At 43.4% G+C, this 19,155-nt stretch overlaps 1 protein-coding gene across 1 annotated transcript in view; it reads right to left on the reverse strand.

The window, feature by feature from the left end:
• SLC7A11 (solute carrier family 7 member 11) overlaps positions 1-18,885 on the reverse strand; it is a 73,304-nt gene extending 54,419 nt beyond the window's left edge. Inside the window, exons 1-3 of the mRNA XM_056855206.1 lie at positions 18,539-18,885; positions 14,878-15,004; positions 7,135-7,250 (exon numbers count right to left, since the gene is read on the reverse strand). Coding sequence (XP_056711184.1) covers positions 7,135-7,250; positions 14,878-15,004; positions 18,539-18,815 — 520 coding nt within the window. The 5' untranslated portion in view covers positions 18,816-18,885. The remainder of the gene's footprint in view (positions 1-7,134; positions 7,251-14,877; positions 15,005-18,538) is intronic.
• Positions 18,886-19,155: the final 270 nt, after the last annotated feature.

Genomic DNA, 19,155 nt, shown 5'->3' on the forward strand with positions numbered 1-19,155 from the left:
TGGAAGAACCGCTCAGGGTTGATAATTGATGGACTGGTATAACTCTGCCTTTGAACTGAAAATTAATTTCACATCCCTTTTCACTTGTAATCTTTGTTTGATTTAGCTGTAGGTTTCCACGTCATTTGAAAAATTAAAGACTGAATAAAATAATCATTCAAGTCCTCGCAATTATGGCCCTGCAAAAACATTGTCTTTAAGTTTAATGCTCACATTAATTTTCTCCTGCTTGGTTTCCTGTAAAAGTGGTCTTATATATGGAATATATATAGCAGAGGTGGATCTCTTAAAGCTCTCTTACTGGGTTCTATCCCATTAAGAACTGTAGCAGGGCCTGGACACATGCAGGTCAGCACTTGTAAAAAAGGAAGGCAGAACTGATATCTTCTCCCCAATTTTATATCTCATTTACAGCCTGCAGTTTGTTCTTTTGGTAATCTGGAGGGGAGCTGTTAAAAGGGGCAAAGTGCTCATTGCTCCTAACTGGTAGCAACAGTTGTATTCTCTGCTAGGTTTGCCAACTTCCAAGTGGGCCTGGAGAACTCCAGGAATTACAACTGATCTCCACATGACAGAGATCAGTTTTCCTGAAGAAAATGGATGCTATGGAGGGTGGCCTCTGTAGCATTATACCCTGCTTTGGCCCCTCCCCTCCCCAAATACCACTCTCCCCAGGCTCCACCCCCAAATCTCCAGGAATTTCCCAATGCTCTGAAAACTAGCATTGCCAACCTCCAGGTGGTGGCTGGAGATCTCACACTGTAACTGATCTCCAGCCGACAGAGATCAGTTCCCCTGGAGAAAACGACCACTTTGGCAATTGGACTCTATGGCACTGAAGTCCCTCCCCTCTCCAAACCCCACTCCTCAGACCCCACCCCCAAAATCTCCAACCCAGAGCTGGCAACCCTACTGACAACCCTACTCTCTGCTGCCACTAAGTACTTTTTCTTTTGCTCAGTTTTCAACCAAATGATGCCAGAGTGAAAGTACACATGAACACATGAAGCTGCCTTGTACTGAACCAGACCCTTGGTCCATCCAAGTCAGTATTGTCTACTCAGACCCGCAGTGGCTCTCCAGGGTCTCAGGCAGGCAGAGGTCTTTCACATCACCTACTTGCCTAGTCCCTTTAACTGGAGATGCCGGGGATTGAACCTGGGACCTTCTGCATGCCAAGCAGATGCTCAACTACTGAGCCACGGCCCAGTAGGAAGTACTGCCTTCATCTTAATTAGCAACATGATGGTACCATGTAGCCAAGCTGATCTAAGTGGTAATAAAGCAGGTTGAAGCCGGTGCTTCCTGCTCCCCCAATGGCATATCTTGGCTAAAAGCAGGTAACAACAGGGATGGCCAGCAGCATCAAAGTGCAGCTTCGTTTCTTGGACCATGGAAACAGAAGCAAAGTAGGTGAGCAGAGACTTTTATAAAACACTCCCCCGCCTCTCTTTCAACTTTCAGCTCAGCCCTAGAAAGGTATATTATTAGGGTACCGGTATTCTGAACTTATATTGGCTTTATACCTGTGCACATCTTTGTCCAAAAAATATGGAAATAATAATTTGAGAAGGTTTCCCAAAACTCTTCTAATTTCTAGGGTTCTTTGATGCCTGGGAATGAGTGTTAAAACTCAAGTCAAAAGTCAAAACAGTTAAACCAGTATCAGTCAGTAACAAAGATTAATTGTGATGTTTAAGACTGCCACTTGACCGTCAGGTTTCTGTCAGTCAGAGTAGACAATACTGATGTTGACAGTTCAATGGTCTATCTCAGCCTTTGTGTGTGTACTGTGTGTGTGTGTGTAAAGTGCCGTCAAGTCGACTTATGGCAACCCCTTTTGGGGTTTTCATGGCAAGAGACTAACAGAGGTGGTTTGCCAGTGCCTTCCTCTGCACAGCAACCCTGGACTTCCTTAGTGGTCTCCCATCCAAATACTAACCAGGGCTGACCCTGCTTAGCTTCTGAGATCTGACAAGTTCAGGCTAGCCTGGGCCATCCAGGTCAGGGCTGTGTGTGTACTAATACACACAAATTATGTACCTGCCTTTTTAACGTGGAGATTTGTTTCCAGCACATGAAGTTGTATCATAATGACAGAAATGTAAACTGTTCACTTGAAAAACCCTGAAAGATAAACCTTAACAGACAGCACATACTTAAGTTAGGGTTGCCAACCTCCAAGTAATAGCTGGAGATCCCCTGCTTTTACAACTGATCTCCAGCCGATAGAGATCAGATCACCTGGAGAAAATGGCTGCTTTGGCAATTGGACTCTATGGCATTGAAGTCCCTCCCCTGGCCAAACCCCGTCCTCCTCAGGTTCTGCCCCAAAAAATCTCCCGCCAGTGGCGAAGAAAGACCTGGCAACCGTAACTTAAGTGTATCTCAGTGCTTAGTGTCATTTTTGATATGATACAAGCTTAGTTCTTTTATATGAAATATCAAAACTCACAATTTAGTCTCACTTTTGGAACTACATGATTTACTTTAGATCCAAAAAAAAAGAGTGCATATTTGGTTAGAATGCCAGTTAGAGTTGCCAGGTCCTCCCTTGTCACCAGCGGGAGCTTTATTGTGGTGGGGCTGTTGGGGGGGGGGGGCGATTAGTGCAATAATTTCCCCGAAGTGATGGGGATGCTCTAGCACATACCTCCAAAAACTCTACGGAAACTCTATGGTTTACTCCAGAAGTGATATTAATGCCCCCTCCTTCAGCTGGCCTGCTTCTGCCTTCCTGCCAGCTGAGGAGTGGTGGGAAACCCCCTTAATTGATGGGCAATTGTCCATCATTACTAGGGTTGCCAGCTCCAGGATGGGAAATACCTGGACATATTTGGGGTGGAGCCTGAGGAGGGCAGGGTTCAATTTCCAAAGCAGCCATTTTCTCCAGGTGAACTGATCTCTATCAGATGGAGATCAGTTTTAATAGCAGGAGATCTCCAGCTAGTACCTGGAGGTTTGCAACCCTAATAATTACCTAGTGTCTGGCAACCCTAATGCAAGTATCAGACACAAGCATGTGATAATCGGACAGGAGGGAAAGGAAGAAGCAGGGACACAGTGGACTGGATGTGGTCCGTGGTGAAAAAGGTCAGCATCTCTGTTAGTAAGGCTGCTTGCAAGAGAGGTTGACCAGAAGCCATGATGAAGTGTTTGTAAAGAGGTAAATACCAGCTTGTTATGTAAAGTTAACACCTAAATATGATGTGTTCAGCTACTCTGCCTTGAACTCTGTTATACAACTCAGATATGAATGTGCTGCATGAAGCAGCTTTGTTTTTGTGAGAACTGACCTCAAACAACATTTTGAATTCAATACAAGTGACCCACCTTGTAGAAGCATGTACAAGGTTTACCAGTAGATAATAACTAGGGAGGACCTGAACTGAGTATCCTATGGCTTTCTATCTGAACAATCGAGCAAAGGAATCCTAAATCCGGCTTCTGCCATGAATCATGCTTATTTTCAATGAAAAATCCAGCTTCCATATGAGAACAGTTTATCTGCATTTATAGTTTGATTTGATTATAAGATCTACCATGTTCAGACCAGTCATGAAGCCGCCAGTTTGTTTCTGTGGCTATTCTATGGTGGCATTGCAGTTTGACATGAAGAGGGTTAAGGTATAATTAATATTACAACATACAGGCTTGCTTTTGTAACTACATCTGTTTGCTCAGCCAGCTGCACAATGTTCCTAACTTAATGGTAGCTTTTCAACTAAAGCCCAAAGGCAGAGGTGGGTAGCATCATACTTGGAAAGGCAGGCTTCGTAAACAAGGTATCTGGATCATGAGAAGGACTCCACGGATATATCATTACACATGACAAGGACTTGTCTGGTTACATTTCTCAGTCCAATCTTACACAGCCCTGAGTTTGTGGAACATGGACTATAACCAGAGAAGCAGCAATTGTACTGATTTCCTACCAGTCCATAACACTGAAACAAGCCAGAATAGAAGGAATTCGCTTAAATTACATTGTCATTTAGATCTCAGTGGGTAAAATATATAGTTATGCCTGGTTAGGACATTCATCATTACAGACCCTTCCTTGTATCCCCAGGCCTTCCTGCTTTACAAAGCCCCCTTTCCCTTCACCCCGTGCCTTCTCTTGAAGTATTTCAGTGGCAGGCAAATATATTTTTTTCTTTTAGGTTTTTTAATTCTTTCCCCTTAAATCCTTTTTTCTCTGGCACAGAGATTAATCTCAGTGGCAATAAGATGGCCCTAAAATATGTTGTATTACCCTGCATTAAGGTTTTGTGTATGTCCGTTCCAATTTATGCACGAACTGTGTACCCTGTTTAGATTTTGTAGCTCAGCTCTATATGGGCCTTTGTTTAGATTTTGTAGCTTAGCTCTTACTTGTAAACTTAGGGGCTGACATACTACCATGTTAAGTCATAGGTGCAAAAGATTTTTGTTGTTGTTGTTCTCCAAGGACAAATTGACTTCCCCCTGCAGTTTGTTGCACCCCACACTTGTAGGAGTCATCTAACTTCACTTTGCTGTAATTACTTCCTCACCCATGTCTTTCACAGCCTCTCCTGAGAGCGGTATGGTTTGCTCTCAAAGGGCTTCCTGAAGGAGTCTCTAGTTTCACTGAAGCAGCAAGTCATCTCCCTAGCTCGGCACAGCCTCTTAGTTGGTCCCCATGGCAACTACTTGCTGTTCACTCCTAACTGTCATTATTACAGGAAAACTCCACCCTCCAGCAGTATTGATTATTTCTTTTATAAAAAATTACTGTATAAACTCCTGGTTTATCTCAAAAGATTTTCACATTAACCATAATGAAATCCCATACCAGATGATTCTGTTGTTGGGTGCAAATTACATATGCTTAGGAAGCTATTTATAATGGAAGCCCCCTCCCCCTCTTCCTATTCTTTCTCAGAGACCTTGCAGTTTTCAAACATCCATTTTGCAGCCATGAAATATTTTAAGCATTAACCTCAAAAACACAACCTTAATTCAATTATTCAGATGGATCTACAAGTTTTAACATAAATTAGAAGAGAAATAAATGCAGGCCAGTATCAATTCATTCCCTATTTTTCCCTTGGTGGTTCTTTCTTTCTTTCTTTCTTTTGGAGGCTGGAAGTTCGAGGTCAACTCAACTCGAGAAAAGGCCAAATGAGTGCATTTCCTTATGTAACTAGTATTGTCTTGCATGACTTCACCACTCTTTCGGGCTTTTTATTTTCTTTCTTGTATCTAGCCTGGTTGCTGCTTTCCAATGCATGTTTGTATGGGAGGCCAACCTATTATCACAGCATTGTACTATGAACAAGGCTTCAGTAATAGATAAGTTATATGTGCAGCAGGTGTAAATGTAAGAAAACAAAAATTGTGGATCTGTCTTTTTTCTTATTCTTTCTGTTAGTATTAGACATTGCTGCATGCACTAAACTTTAAATCTTATCTAAAAAGATGGGCACCTAATTTTAGCATTATCTGAAGTATAAGCCTTTTTTTTTCCTTTTTTGCAATAATGAGTTAGAATGACAAGCAGGGAATGAGAGAATTTCTCACACATGTTAGGGCCAAGGCTATTTAGAGCTGTCTAAATAAAAGGAACAAGAGTATATTTTGCTTGGCACGCTATACAAAGCCAGAAGCTGACTTGGAAACACTTGTGTAATAAGCTTCCTGCAGTGGGCCTCCAAAACAAGGCCAAATTCCACCAATGGCAAGAGTCCATGCTCTTTACATCACACAGGACCTTCAAACATTAATATTTCAGAATTCGCTGGATTTCGTTACAGTCAGCTTTTCCATATCTAGTCTCCAACTATATCTCTGCATCACTATACTGAAGCTGAAGTATGGAGTTTAATTGTACAGGAATAGAGAACATAAAATAGACATTTATGGAAATCAGGTGGGACCCCATTAGTTCCCACAGTTGACCAACAAACAACAGATGATGAGCTACAACTAAAGTTGCCAGGTCCCTCTTCACCACCGGTGGGAGGTTTTGGGCCAGAGCCTGAGGTGGGTGGGGTTTGGGGAGGGGAGGACTTCAGTGCCATAGAGTCCAATTGCCAAAGTGGCCATTTTCTCCAGGTGAACTGATCTCTATTGGCTGGAGATCAGTTGTAATAGCAGAAGATCTCCTGCTAGTACCTGGTGGTTGGCAACCCCAGCTACAACAAAAACCTTAGAAATACTGGGAGGAAACGATGAAAGACTCAAACTTTTCAATCTTTTAAAAATAATTTCCATAGGGTTGCCATCCTGGCAGGGCCTGGAGTTCTGATCCAGATATCTGACTACGGAGATCAGTTTCCCTTGAGAAAATAGCAGCTTTGGAGGGTGCACTCTATGGTATCCTGTCCTTGTTGAGCTTTCTCCCCTCCCAAGTACTACCATCCCCAGGCCCTGCCACCAAATACCCAGGAATTTCCCAGCCCAGAGCTGGCAACCCGAATTAGCCACACTAGGCAAGCCACAATTAGCCTCTTTGTCCCATCTGTAATATGGAGCTTAAAACTGCCAAATGATACCTCTCACCGTGGAATTTTCAGGCCTGCTAACAAGACCATTTAACTGACATAACTTATGTTGCTTCCCTCAAGGGTACATATTTCATGTTTGGAGCTCTCAGTTTGACTAGCAGAAGGGATTAGCCTACTGTGGTTCCCTGCAGCCGCTGAGCCATTACATTTTATTGCATTGGCACTTGTACCTCAGCTTGCCTAACCTAGTCTTATTTTCATCTGTACTGGGATTCTGCTGTACTTGATTAAGCAGCTGCCAACCCATCGTATCACCAACTTCATCTCACGAGCTCTTGACCAGGACGAAGGAGTGGTGAATTCTGCTATTCACTGCTAAAAGTGAATATATTCCACACCCTTCCCAACTCTACTCTTATAGATTCACTTACATCTCCTATAATTTTAGACGTACAGTATGGTCACTGTGAAGAATCTACAAAAATCAGGTGTTTTGAGGTAACTGAAACCATTCAGGAAAATTACAAAGTTACATGTTAATATGTATTAAATTGGGTGCCAAGAAGACTGACTCAAATAATATGTATCTTGTCAAAGTACTGGATGTTGAATTAACTTTTGTTTTGCTTGCCTCACTCTGTTTTCTCTAAACTCGGGCACTTACTGATGGCCACAGCTGTAATAAGTTTAATAGCAAGATCTGGGATTTCACACTGCATGAAAAACGGTTCCAGAATGTAGCGTCCAAATGCCAGGGATATCACTGAGGTGGCAGCTGGGCTGACAACAGAGAAAAAGAAAGAAACAGACATTTTACTAATGAACAGAAATGCTACTTTATACATGCCTGTATTAAGGGCAGGCTATATCAAAAACATTGCATGCAACAAATTACCTTCTGGGCCTAATATACAAAATATACTTTCTCAAATAGTTTGATAGCTTAACACAGAGCAAAAATCATAACAAGTGGGAAATAACCGACAAAAGACTATATCAAAATAAAAAAGAGCAAACTGTCCAGCCAGACTAACAATTTATTGACTTGAGGATTTCGTCAATTTTTCTTCTCTGTTTCTTCATTAGAAAGCAGAAGTAATGGCTGATGTGACGCAGTCTCAATGCTTCTGAGTCACTGGGTGTGTGTTTTTTATCCCATTCATAATCTTGAGCCTTTCATAAGCCTCCCTTCTGTTTCTTCTATAAAGTCACCAAGCCTTGAAACCGGGGGAGAGGCCTATTGTTTTTAGAGAAAACTGATTGTGCAAGTAGTCTGTGCATTTTTAAAGGGGAAAAGCACAGTTCAAAACCAGAAAGTAACTCCACTCTGAAGAAATACAATTCAAGACTGACACTACTCTTCACTTTAGGGTTTGTTTCCCCACCTAGCCCCATTCCTTTTAGCTCTTGCCACACTCCTGCTACTATCTGATCTTCCTTCTCCTCCTATCCATTACTAGTCAGTCCAGAAGCACAACAACAAGTGACAGAAAACAATGAAACAAATGCCAGTGCTATATGGGATGGGGAAAGTGAGCTGTAAACTACACTTATCAGTAAGAGTGAGGTAACATGCTATGCCTAGAATTATTGCTAGTTTGTTTACACTCCTGTGCAAGATGCACATTTTGTCCTCGATACTGGTAAATACCGTGGGTTCAGTATAAACAATAGTGGTTTAGCAATCAGCAGCAAATCAATATCAAGAGCCATGGTTTGAAGGTGTCTGGGCTATCAAACCATAAAGTCATTACTGAACCCCTGGAAGTCACCGCCAGATGCTAAACATTGCTTGCCTGATTATTTGGAAAATCAAACTGCGATTTATATTGCAAATGATGGTTAGCATAAACCAGGTATTGGTATAACACGTGAACAAAGTATTACAAAATTAGGACAAACCACAATATCTCAGTCAACCTCTGTCACGGTCGATCATTAAGCCCTGGTCAATTTGTGGGTAGACATGATTGCCCCTAGGAGCTCCTACCATCTTGCAGAGGCCACTCTGCACTTTGACTTACTATGGAGTTTGGGGCGATGAAATTATGAGCATAAGTATGAGTATAAGTGGAGGAGAACTCAGAGAAATACAACCCAGCACTGATAAGAACTCACCTTTGGGTGTACTCTATGGCAGCAGTGGCAAGAAAGCATTCCTACTTCTTTGCCACCAGTGTGTCTGTGTAAAGCAGTCCAACTAAGCACTTCATCAAGCCCCTGGTTATACAAAATGTGGAGGCTAGCTGTGACTTGTTTGCTAAGCGTTTCACTGATAAAATTTCTTATATCCATTACAATATGTGTGTGTGTGTTAAGTGCCATCAAGTCACTTCCAACTCATGGCGACCCTATGAATGAAAGTCCTCCAAAATGTCCTATCTCTGACAGCCTTGCTTAGCCTTGCTCAGATCTTGCAAATTGAAGGCTGTGGCTTCCGTTACAATATAGATGCCAGTAATTCTGTTGTTCAATCACAGGATGTTACTAAGGCTCAGATGAGCCATAGTGGCTTTTAGGTATTGAAGCTTGTGGAGTGGTGCTCAGCCCTTGTCGCGCCTCCCCGGCGGCGGCGGCGCTTTTGGGGTCTCTGCCCTGGAGGAGGGTCTGACCGGAGGAGCCTCTTCGGCCTCAGACCAGTCCGAGGGGGAATCAGAACTTGTCTCCCCCTTGGAGGCAGCCAGGTGGCTCTGGGTCAGCTCAGCCCTTGCCACCTATTGCTGCTGCTTCTCCCTGGCCCAGGCTCCTCTCTGGCCTTATATCCCCTCCAGGCCAGAGAGGCCCCGCCCCTTCCTCCTCAAGGCCCGCCCCGGAATGCCCAAATAAGGGCCGCAGCAGGGCCACGTGGCTGGCCTTGATGCGGGGAGCCGGCGCGCCCTCTTCGGGCCCGCCCGCGCCCTCCCGCGGCTCAGCTGTTGAGCAGGGCGGGGTGTAGGCGCGTGGGCCGGCCCTGCCGCAGCCGGCGCTGCGGCTGGGCGCCTCGGGCCGTCCTCTCCGGTGGGTCCCGGAGAGGAAGCCAGGGCGGAGATTCCGCCGACAAGCCTGCCGTCGGCGGGCAGGGCCGCTTCGCCTTCGGGTCTTCTCCTTTCCCCGGTGAGTGGGGACTCTTCTCCAGGGGGGGGAGACCTCGGACAGCCCGGGAGCCTCTGGGAGGGGCTCGCCCCGGGACAGCCCTTCTCATCAAAGCTAGCTAGTTACTTCTTGCCAATGGAGATGAGTTCAGGAGTAATAAATACCTGACTGAAAGGGGGCTAAAGACAACCATCTTGTGGGAGGTGGCTGTGAAACCCCTCTGGAGAAACCACCCATGCTGATTAAATAACTATAATTCAGTAGCAAATATTCCCTGGGGGGATGAGATACCCAAGTGCATGATAAGAGTGCAAGATTTCTTGGATTAGGCAGATTACAGACCAGTTTTAATTAATTTCCAGATTGATTTTGAAACTGCTTTGGTTACCTTGATGGATGACCTTTTGGTTACCTTGATGGATGACCTCTCTCTGAGAGAGGGACGGGGGAGGGTGACCCTATTGAATCTCCTGGATTTCCTGGTGACTTTTGTTACCACTGATCCTGGCATCTTTTTGGACTGACTGGCCAAGATGGGTGTTGGGGGAACCAGGTTCCAGTGGCATGGTTTGTTTCCACTGAATCTGCTGCTCTCTAGCTGCGCAGTATTTGCAGTCAAATTCTCAAAACACTATGCACATGGGGCTTTTTGCCCTGAAGAAATTCCAGGAGTACCTTGTGGTCAATTATGCATCCCTAGTGAAAATGTGGAACTTCTGAACAACGTGTGAGCCCCTTCCCCCTGAAAATGCTGCTTCGTAATTACCTGTGGTGTATCACCAGCCCCCGCCAGCCCCATAGCAGGATTCTTTCATTTGAGCTGAACTGACTGGCCATTTAACAGCCAAAGCAGAGAAGGGTCCAGACAACCCCATCCAACCAATGTGTTTCTGTGTAACTCAATGCAGGGGTCATAAGAACATAAAAACTCTCACAGGGTCATTTGTGACATTCATTGTCCCATCTGTAGTCTTGTACTCACAAAAAGAGAGAGAGAGAGAGAGAGAGAGAGAGAGAGAGAGAGAGAGAGAGACTTTCACACCTATAAGGTGATGTGTATATGGGAAGGGTGGCTCTATTCCATCCTGCCAAGAACTGAAACTGACCCACACTTGCTGTGAAACTGACCAAAAGCAGCCGCATAGGTTGTCTGTGATTATTTCAGCGTTCTCTCAACTGTTCAATCTGAAGCTGAGCCACACGGGCTGTGAAACTAACCAATAGCCTCAACATTATTCTTTCGCTAGTACTCTCAATAATGGCTTCAGGAGGAGGGGTTGGATGAGTGGGACAGGCAAGTGGGAGGGAAAAGTGAGAATGGGAGTGGGGAGAAAAACCCAAAGTGATAAGTATGCACAGGACCAGCTTTCTGTTTGGGATCAAGGCAGACTTTAAACTCAGGATAAAACAGCATTCTGAAAACGCAGGGAAAATGCGAGAAGAGAGCAAGGTTACTTCTGAAGGTCGGAAAATACATGCATAATTAAAATGAAGCCCTGAAGTAGTTGAGGGTGATCACGATGGGAACAACACATGCATAAAAGGCCCATGTACCTCCTACTCAGCTCTGAGGCAATTGTGGTGTGTAGGTTCCATGTCATCTCCCATACATTTTGGTGCCCAGGAAAGGGAAAGCACCTGGGATTGTGATGTAGAGTATAAACTTAAATAAAGGGTTAAGTAACCACTCCCTACTTATTTGCTCAAAATTACAGTCTCTCTAAACTGACTTACTTTTAGCCTCTGGGAATGTATACTGAGGTATACTGAGGTATAATAGGGGACAAACTTTTCTTGTAATTGATAATGGAAATCAGAAATCTATGCATAGCTAAAGCAGAGAAAGAGAGAGATTTTCAGTGCAAATCCTAAACACATTTATTAATAATCCTACTCGTCTATCAGTGGAGCTCACTCCCAGATAAGTGTTCTTAGGATGACACTGTTAGACAACTACAGTATACCTCCCAAGTCACATGGCAATTTTTATCATCAGAAAAGGTCTTTCCTTTCTTTTTATGCATCATTTGCATGCTCTGGGAAACCCATGTTCTGTGTGTGTAAAGTGCCATCAAATTGCAGCCAACGTATGGCAACCCAGTAGGGTTTTCAAGGGAAGAGACTAACAGAGGTGGTTTGCCATTGCCTTCCTCTGCATAACAAACTGGGTATTCCTATGGTGGTTTCCTCTCCAAGTACTAACCAGGACTAACCCTGCTTAACCTGACAAGATCAGGCTAGCTGGGACATCCATGTTAGTATTTGATAATTAATTTAGTGTTTTCATAATATTGCTGGGAGAGTGACTCATTTGAAAGAAATGTCAGTTTCATCATGACTTAGCACTATTGTTTTGCTTTGTTTGGTTAGCCGAATCATTCAGTACTATGGCTTGTTACGTTTGTGCATGTAGCAATAAGAGCTGTCAGGACTGGGGTGGGAGGAAATGAATAGGCAAGCTTGCTTCAGTTGGGTTAATTATGTTCAGTAACATGAGACAATCAGACACAGAACCAGGATAAACAGACCAAGGGGCTAAATCCCAGACAGATCATTTGATTCGCTAGCTGGCCACTTAAACCACATTTGTTTACTTAGCACATAAATGTGTGAAGTAATTCACATAACTGGACATTGTGGGATTGTTCACTGCAGGAGGTTAGCAGTATCAATTGTACTTGACAAGATTATGCCTGGTCAGCTAAGACTCCATCTAAAAATGTTGTATCCCGGAGGGGGGGGAGTACTGCAGAACCAGTTTAGTCAGATCTACTTCTTTTCCACACAGGGAATAAAATGGTAGAGGAAGCATAATATCTTTCAGTTGCTGAGGGCAACCAATACACTTCCAAGTGAATATAATACAGCTTTCCACATTATACTGAAAGACACCTACAAATGAAGTTGTGCATTTGTTCAAGAAGGACCCAAATGAACAGACTCTGCTCAGGGACCTCTGGCAGTCACCACCTTCTTTAATTCCTTTTAGGTTACTGTCCCAGCACTCTGCCTACCCACCTGCAACCACCTATAGAGATCCACAGGTCTATTGTACCCAACCCACTAACTGAGCCAAAATATACATCAATTTTGAATTTTTAAATGTTACCAAGGCGGTATTATCTAGGTAGAAATACAACATGAAACACAACTTGCACTTATCAGAACGAGTAGGCTGAATACATAAAGGGGGAGAAGGATTGTGCCTAAATTGTCCTTGTCCCCAAGGTTTGGTGAACAGTGTCTATGCATTGTATGCACATGCTATATCTGTAGTAGGACAGCTTTCCCTTTCTAAGTCCACTTCATACATACAGGATTTATGTGATTAAAACCTTTCCCTAGAGCCAAACACATTAAGGTTGAGATCAGTGTGATCTCACTACCCTTCACATATTCACCCTACACGTACTCTGGATATGTCACAAGAGCTATACTAGCATAGTAATCCTACACATATTTACCATGATTCTTGAGCCTGTATGCACAGGCTAGTACAGTGTCTTGCCTGTTCCTCAAGAAAGTGGACCTAGCCTCAATGACACATGCTGTAATAACATCCAGATTAGATTACTGTAACCTGATGAAAGTGGTGCTGCCTTTGAAACTTCAGTTGTTAAAGAATTACTCATTTGTTTCTGGGCTCAATTAAAAGTGCTGATGTTGACATTTAAAGCCTAAATGGCTTAGATCCAAAGTACCTAAAGGACCATGTTCTCCCATATCAACCTGTTTGAGTTCAGAGATCAATGAATAGCATCTTCCTAGGGAAACCAACCTTATCTGAGATGAGGTTGGTTGGGATTTACAAGAGCTGCCTATCTAAAATGGTAGGACTCTTCCTTTGGCAGTGACAATGGTGTCATTCCTATAATAGCTGCATTGGGACTGTAATCCTTAGGGCCACTCAACCAATTAGAATTCATAGGGCTGAGCCAATGGATCTCAGCAACCAATGAACATGTTTTCTAAACAGCATTCTGCTCTGGAAGCCAGCTGACTACAAATCATGGCAGTTCTTAGCCCTGCTCATTGAAAGATCAGTTCTGTCCCCCTTCTCCTTAGCCTTCATTTATTTATACTAAAGCAGCTTACATCATTCTCCTCTCCTCCGTTTTATCATCACAACAACCCTGAGAGGTAAGTTAGGCTGAGAGTATATGACTGGCCCAAGGTCACCTAGCAAGTTTCCATGGCAGAGTGGGAATTTGAATCTGAGTCTTCCAGACTCTAGTTCAACAATTTAACCGCTACACCTACTGTCCCATTCCTAGAAAACTGAGAAGGCTCATTTCCCCATTCACCAGGTGGGTATGAAAGAGGTTCTCCCTCTGTCTTTGTGGATCCCCTGGGTGGACCTCCTGGAGTAGCTTTGTGAAGCTCCAGGGGGCCCTTGACCCCAGTTTGAGAAAGCCAAATTACACGTTACGGCAGCCACGGGCCCAACTTGTGACCACAACACCATTTTAGAGGGAAATTCAGGCTCTCGACAGGGTGGCAACAAGTGATCTCCCTCCCAACTGTTTCAGCACTTGAAAAGGTGCAGGGGGTGGGTGGACAAAATCACCTGGTGCCACGGCCACACGGCCCCTGCAGCAATTTTTAAATGGCCAGATTTTCCTCTAAAATACCGTCAGCAGCCATGGGTTGAAGCCGTGTCTGCCATGATGTGTAGTTTTTCAAAAAGAAGAACTCGTGCCAAAAGGTGAAAGTGGCTAAAAAAAAAAAGCACTAATGGCATATATGAACATCAAGTAATATTAAATGAAATAGTTGCTAAATCATTTATGAGAACAATGCAAAACTGCAAGGCAATGTAAATAATACAAGCAAAGAACAATCTTTCCAAAGGAAATGAAACAAAACACAATGTCAGAACAGTAATGATAACAGTATGAAACATTCAAGAGAATAGAGACGCTGTGAATGAAAATAGTCTTATCATGAATGTAGACAAATCTTCATAAATCCAAAAGCCAGGAATATAGGATTCCGATATTAGTCCCCATTTCGCGTCATGCTTTTTCAATTTCTGGCCAATTACTGGAAATTCTGGCAGCTTTTGTAGTAAGATTTACATTCCTCAGAACATTTGTTCCAGAAAAAGGACTGTATCCTATATGACAAATTTTAGCTAGTGGATGGCAAAATGTGTAGTTTGGCTCAAAGATATAAATTATGTTGTGTGGCCCAACAATAAAAAAATATTTTGGGAGGCAGCTAGGAGGAGCACGGGTTAAGAGACAAACCGTGTTTGACTATGTCCACATACCTGCTATGTAAAAGTGTTATTTGCACTCTAGTAGGATGAAAAATGTAAATAGAGTTTACTCACCGTATGACAAGGAGCTCCACCCAGACTCTGACAAATGCAGGCAATGGGCCAAAGGCTTCCAGGATGTATGTATAATGCCCTCCAGATTTCTTAATACTTGTTCCCAGTTCAGCGTAACAGAGAGCACCTTTGAAAACATAGTTTATATTCATACGTGAACCTTTATTGGCATAATAACCACCTTAAAGGAAAAATCGTGTTCCATCATAAACTGGCAATCAGTTAAAATCAGTATATAACTAACATATGAAAGATCTCCTTCTCATATTTCAAACTAATAAAACCATCTGGACCCTTTAATAACAAATACACTGATACATCTCTATGGTCACCATTCTTGTCCTATACCATCATATTCATATTATCTCTCTCTCTCTGTTCTTATAACAATTGCAAGAAACAATTGCAAGAAATTCAGTGACATGCTCGTGACTTTGATGTTCTTGATGGTATGCCAATAAAGGTATTGAAATTGAAATTGAAATTGACTTTGATGCTCTTGTCTGCTGAATTTTTTTTATTATTTTTTTGGACTTGAAGGCGAGGATTAATTAGTTGTAAATGTTGTTGAGTAAAGAATGGACAGCACAAGAGGATATGATGGACTGAATCTGGTTCTTTAAGACGACAACTACAAAACCTTTCCTCGTGTGGTACTTTCTTATATCTGCCACTAACCATAGCTGAAGGAAATATATTCAGTCTGGTCAACATGAAGGCCCTACACGCTGCCATAGTTTATATTAAAAGTAGTTTGGAAAAGTAAATCAGTCAAAACCTCTATGTTTATCAAAAACCTCAATAATTAATGGTTAAAAAAAGTTGGTCTCTTATTTGTTGTCAATAAACATGTTGTTTTCAAATATATTACTTGCAAATATTTTTATCCCAATTAATTGTACTGGAACAAAATGAGACTAAAGCTGGGATCCTAAACTGCTGTCCTTCACACCACTAACAAGAGGCCCCACAGGGATATTTCAGGTTTTATTGTTTTAAATGGTTAGGAGATCTAATCCCAAGTAAAGCAGTTTAGTCCTCAGATTTGTCTTGACACAGATCTTCCAGAAGGGGATCTTGGGAGATGTTGGTTCATTATTTCCAAATACATTCAGCCACAGGGTGCTGAAGAGATAAGGTTGCCACCCCCACCCCACCCCCAGCCACCTGCAGGGATGGGGGATAGAGTTGCCATATCTAGGTTGGGAAACTCCTGGAGTTTTGGGGATGGAGTCTGGGGAGGACAGGGACCTCAGTGGGGTACAATGCCATAGAGTCCACCTTGCAAAGCATCCATTTTTCTGAAGGGGGAATGATATCTGTAGTCTGGAGATGAGCTGTAATTCCAGGGGGTCCCCAAGTCCCACCTGGAGGCTGGCCTCCCTATGAGGAGATCTGGAGCAGCAAGAGCAGCAGCACTGGTACCTTCTGTTGGAGCAGGTTTAGATCTGCTCAAGACCTGCATCTGCCAAATACTGGCGTTATCCAAAGATAGATGAAAAGCCTAATATGTCACATTTCTCATAATCCTGAATACACATGTATTTATTTATTCATTTTTCTGTGGAGCTGCTGCCAGTCAAAGTGAACAATACTGACCTTGAGAGACCAATGGTCTGTTCTTGTATAAGGCATGTGTTGAAGAATTAGATTTAAGAGTTACACAGCTATTTGTTTTTTATTTTAAAATTCTATTACTGGAACTTTCTGTCCAAAGTCCATGGGGAGAAGGTGGAAATGTTTGAAGGCGGCAGCAATACCATTGTAGTAAAAAATGTTCAGAGAGCATTAAGAGGATTTTTATCAGACAAACCTTTCTAACAGAATTTAGAACAAACTCTAAATTTTACAAATCCCAGAAAAAGGCATTTTTCTTTCTGTTACTTCAGTCAATTAAAATGTAGCGTGGACACAAACAAATTCTGTCTTCTGCTTATAAAAACGTTATTGGTTTTGAGACTGATCCCTAAAATGTCCCTCTAGATTATTGCTGGAGCAATGACAATATGTTCAGTTTCTGAGGAAAATCCCTTTTGACTTGGTTCAGCTGTATGTTTAGCAAGGATGGATGAAGTCCTGTCTGTGAAGTTCGAAGTGCACAAGTTTACACAGGCAGACATTCACATGTTCCACCTTTCCAAAGTGGATATTTGACACTCACTCTTGTTGCCCACAGAAAATAAGTAGTCTGGGCTAATCAGGACGCCAGTAGTCATGCGGGTCTTCAACTTCTTTCAGATTAACTTATTAAAGCAGTCAAGGGACCCATTGTTTGATACAACTGATCTGAATGTAATTCTTTGTATTCTTTGTGTAGTTGATAAATACATGGGGAAACCTGGTTTTTTCTTTCTTTAAAGAAGCCCAGTGTTGTCAATTTTAAAAACAGCCAAGTCAACAAATAATACTGGCTCTTAAGACCTAATCTGAGAGCTCTACATCCTTCTTCACATGTCAGGACTCAGTGCGGGAACTACCAATGTAACAGCATTTCTAGGCATATATAGACTGTTGTCTATTGTTTTCAACTATATATTAAGGCAACAAATTCTAGAGCATTACAGTTCATTCCTGAGATTTCAGTGGCCAGGGACGGCATGGCCGAGGCGCCACTGTGGTGCCTCCAAAGCCATTCCCTGGTCACCAAAACGTTGAAAAAAGACTTTTAGAGGCTTTTTGTTTTTAAAGGGGGGCTTTTCATCCCATTGGGAACAACGAGGCTGCACTTGCCTTGCTGTTCATCCCGGTGGCATACCTAGGGTGAAAGGGGATAGGAGGCTGCCTAAAGGCAGCTCCAACCCTCAGCACACCCCAGGAACGCCCCGACGCCGGCATGCCCCCTGGAATGCCGACGCGGGGATTTGCGCCAGTGGGACACGGGCAGAAGGCCCAGCCACTGTCCCTGGGCGGCGTTGGGAGACCTGTGTCCGAGCCTCCCCGCCACTGTTGGGGCCATTCACGGCAGCATAAATAGCCCAGGCACTGGCGGGGATGGGGCTAATGCTGGCGCAGCCCCTTCCTGGCCTCCTGAGGACTTTCGTCCTCAGAAGTCAGGAATGGGCTGTTAGTCTGTTACAGCAAATACAACCAGGAGACTGGCAGCACCTTAACAGATTTATTGGGTCATAAACTTTCATGGACTAGAGCAAACTTCAAGGGGAGAGGGTTAGAGGTCAGCATGCACAAGTTCCAGGCAGACCAGAACCTTTTCAATGGCCTTTTAAACAATGTAAATCTTCTCACACCACTCCTGCCTTCTTGCCAGCAAATTGTGCAGTAGACTTTTTACTCCATTTGATTTATCCAATGGGCAACCAGGTCAATCTAGGTACACATTTCACAGGTGTTCAGACTTGTTCGTAGAGCTCAAGCAGCCAGCTAACACAATTGGCAAGTTTACCATGCGATAAAGGAAACTCCTCTCTCCAGCTACTTCAGGGGGTCATAAGCAATCCCATTTGGTCCTTATAACACTGTTCAGCAGAGTTTTGCACGAGAATCGGCACTGTTTATAGCACCTGACAAGAAGCAAAACAGCCCCCCAAATACTGGAGCGGACTTAGTCCAGAGTCTGCAACCAGGCTTTGCACATCCAGTATCAAACATTTTTAAAATCCACCCGCTGCCTCCAAGGATCAATTATAAACTTTTGCAAACTTACCAAAGAGTGAAAGGATGCCGCAGACAGTCCAGACAGTCAAGGACATTCCCACGCTGCCCGTGTTTTCGAGTATTCCTTTGGGAGAGATGAATATTCCCGCTCCAATGATGGTGCCAATTATAATGGAGACCCCTCTCAGTAAAGTGATTTTCTTCTTCAGGACCACTTTGTCTTCCTGCACCGCCTTGGAGTTGCACATGGAGACCAACTTGCCATTTGATTGCTCCTCCAGGTAGCCGCCATTAGAGACTGCCGGCGCAGTCGTTTTCCTAAACATGCTTCAACACTGCCAACTCACCCAAGACAAAAGAATTTTAAAAACTCCCCAACAGGCACCTCAGGTATCCCGTTCCTCTCTCTGCCTCTGAGCGGCTAATTGCTTTTACACACACAAACTCACCGCCTCTAGCCTTTTAACCAGCGGGCCAACAGGTAGAAAACTCTTCAGGTGTCCCGGACTTTTTTTGTGCTGCTATCTTAATGATCCTCAGGAGCACCTGCTCTTTCACACAGCTACGTCGGTGTCGTTCTGCTGGAAGCCAGCTCAGCTTCCGCGTGGACTTGTATATAAGCTCCTGTCATACCAAGTTACTCTTGCTGAATGATGATGCAAATTC

Source organism: Euleptes europaea, chromosome 9, assembly GCF_029931775.1.
Source record: "Euleptes europaea isolate rEulEur1 chromosome 9, rEulEur1.hap1, whole genome shotgun sequence".
Classification (NCBI taxonomy): Eukaryota; Metazoa; Chordata; class Lepidosauria; order Squamata; family Sphaerodactylidae; genus Euleptes; species Euleptes europaea.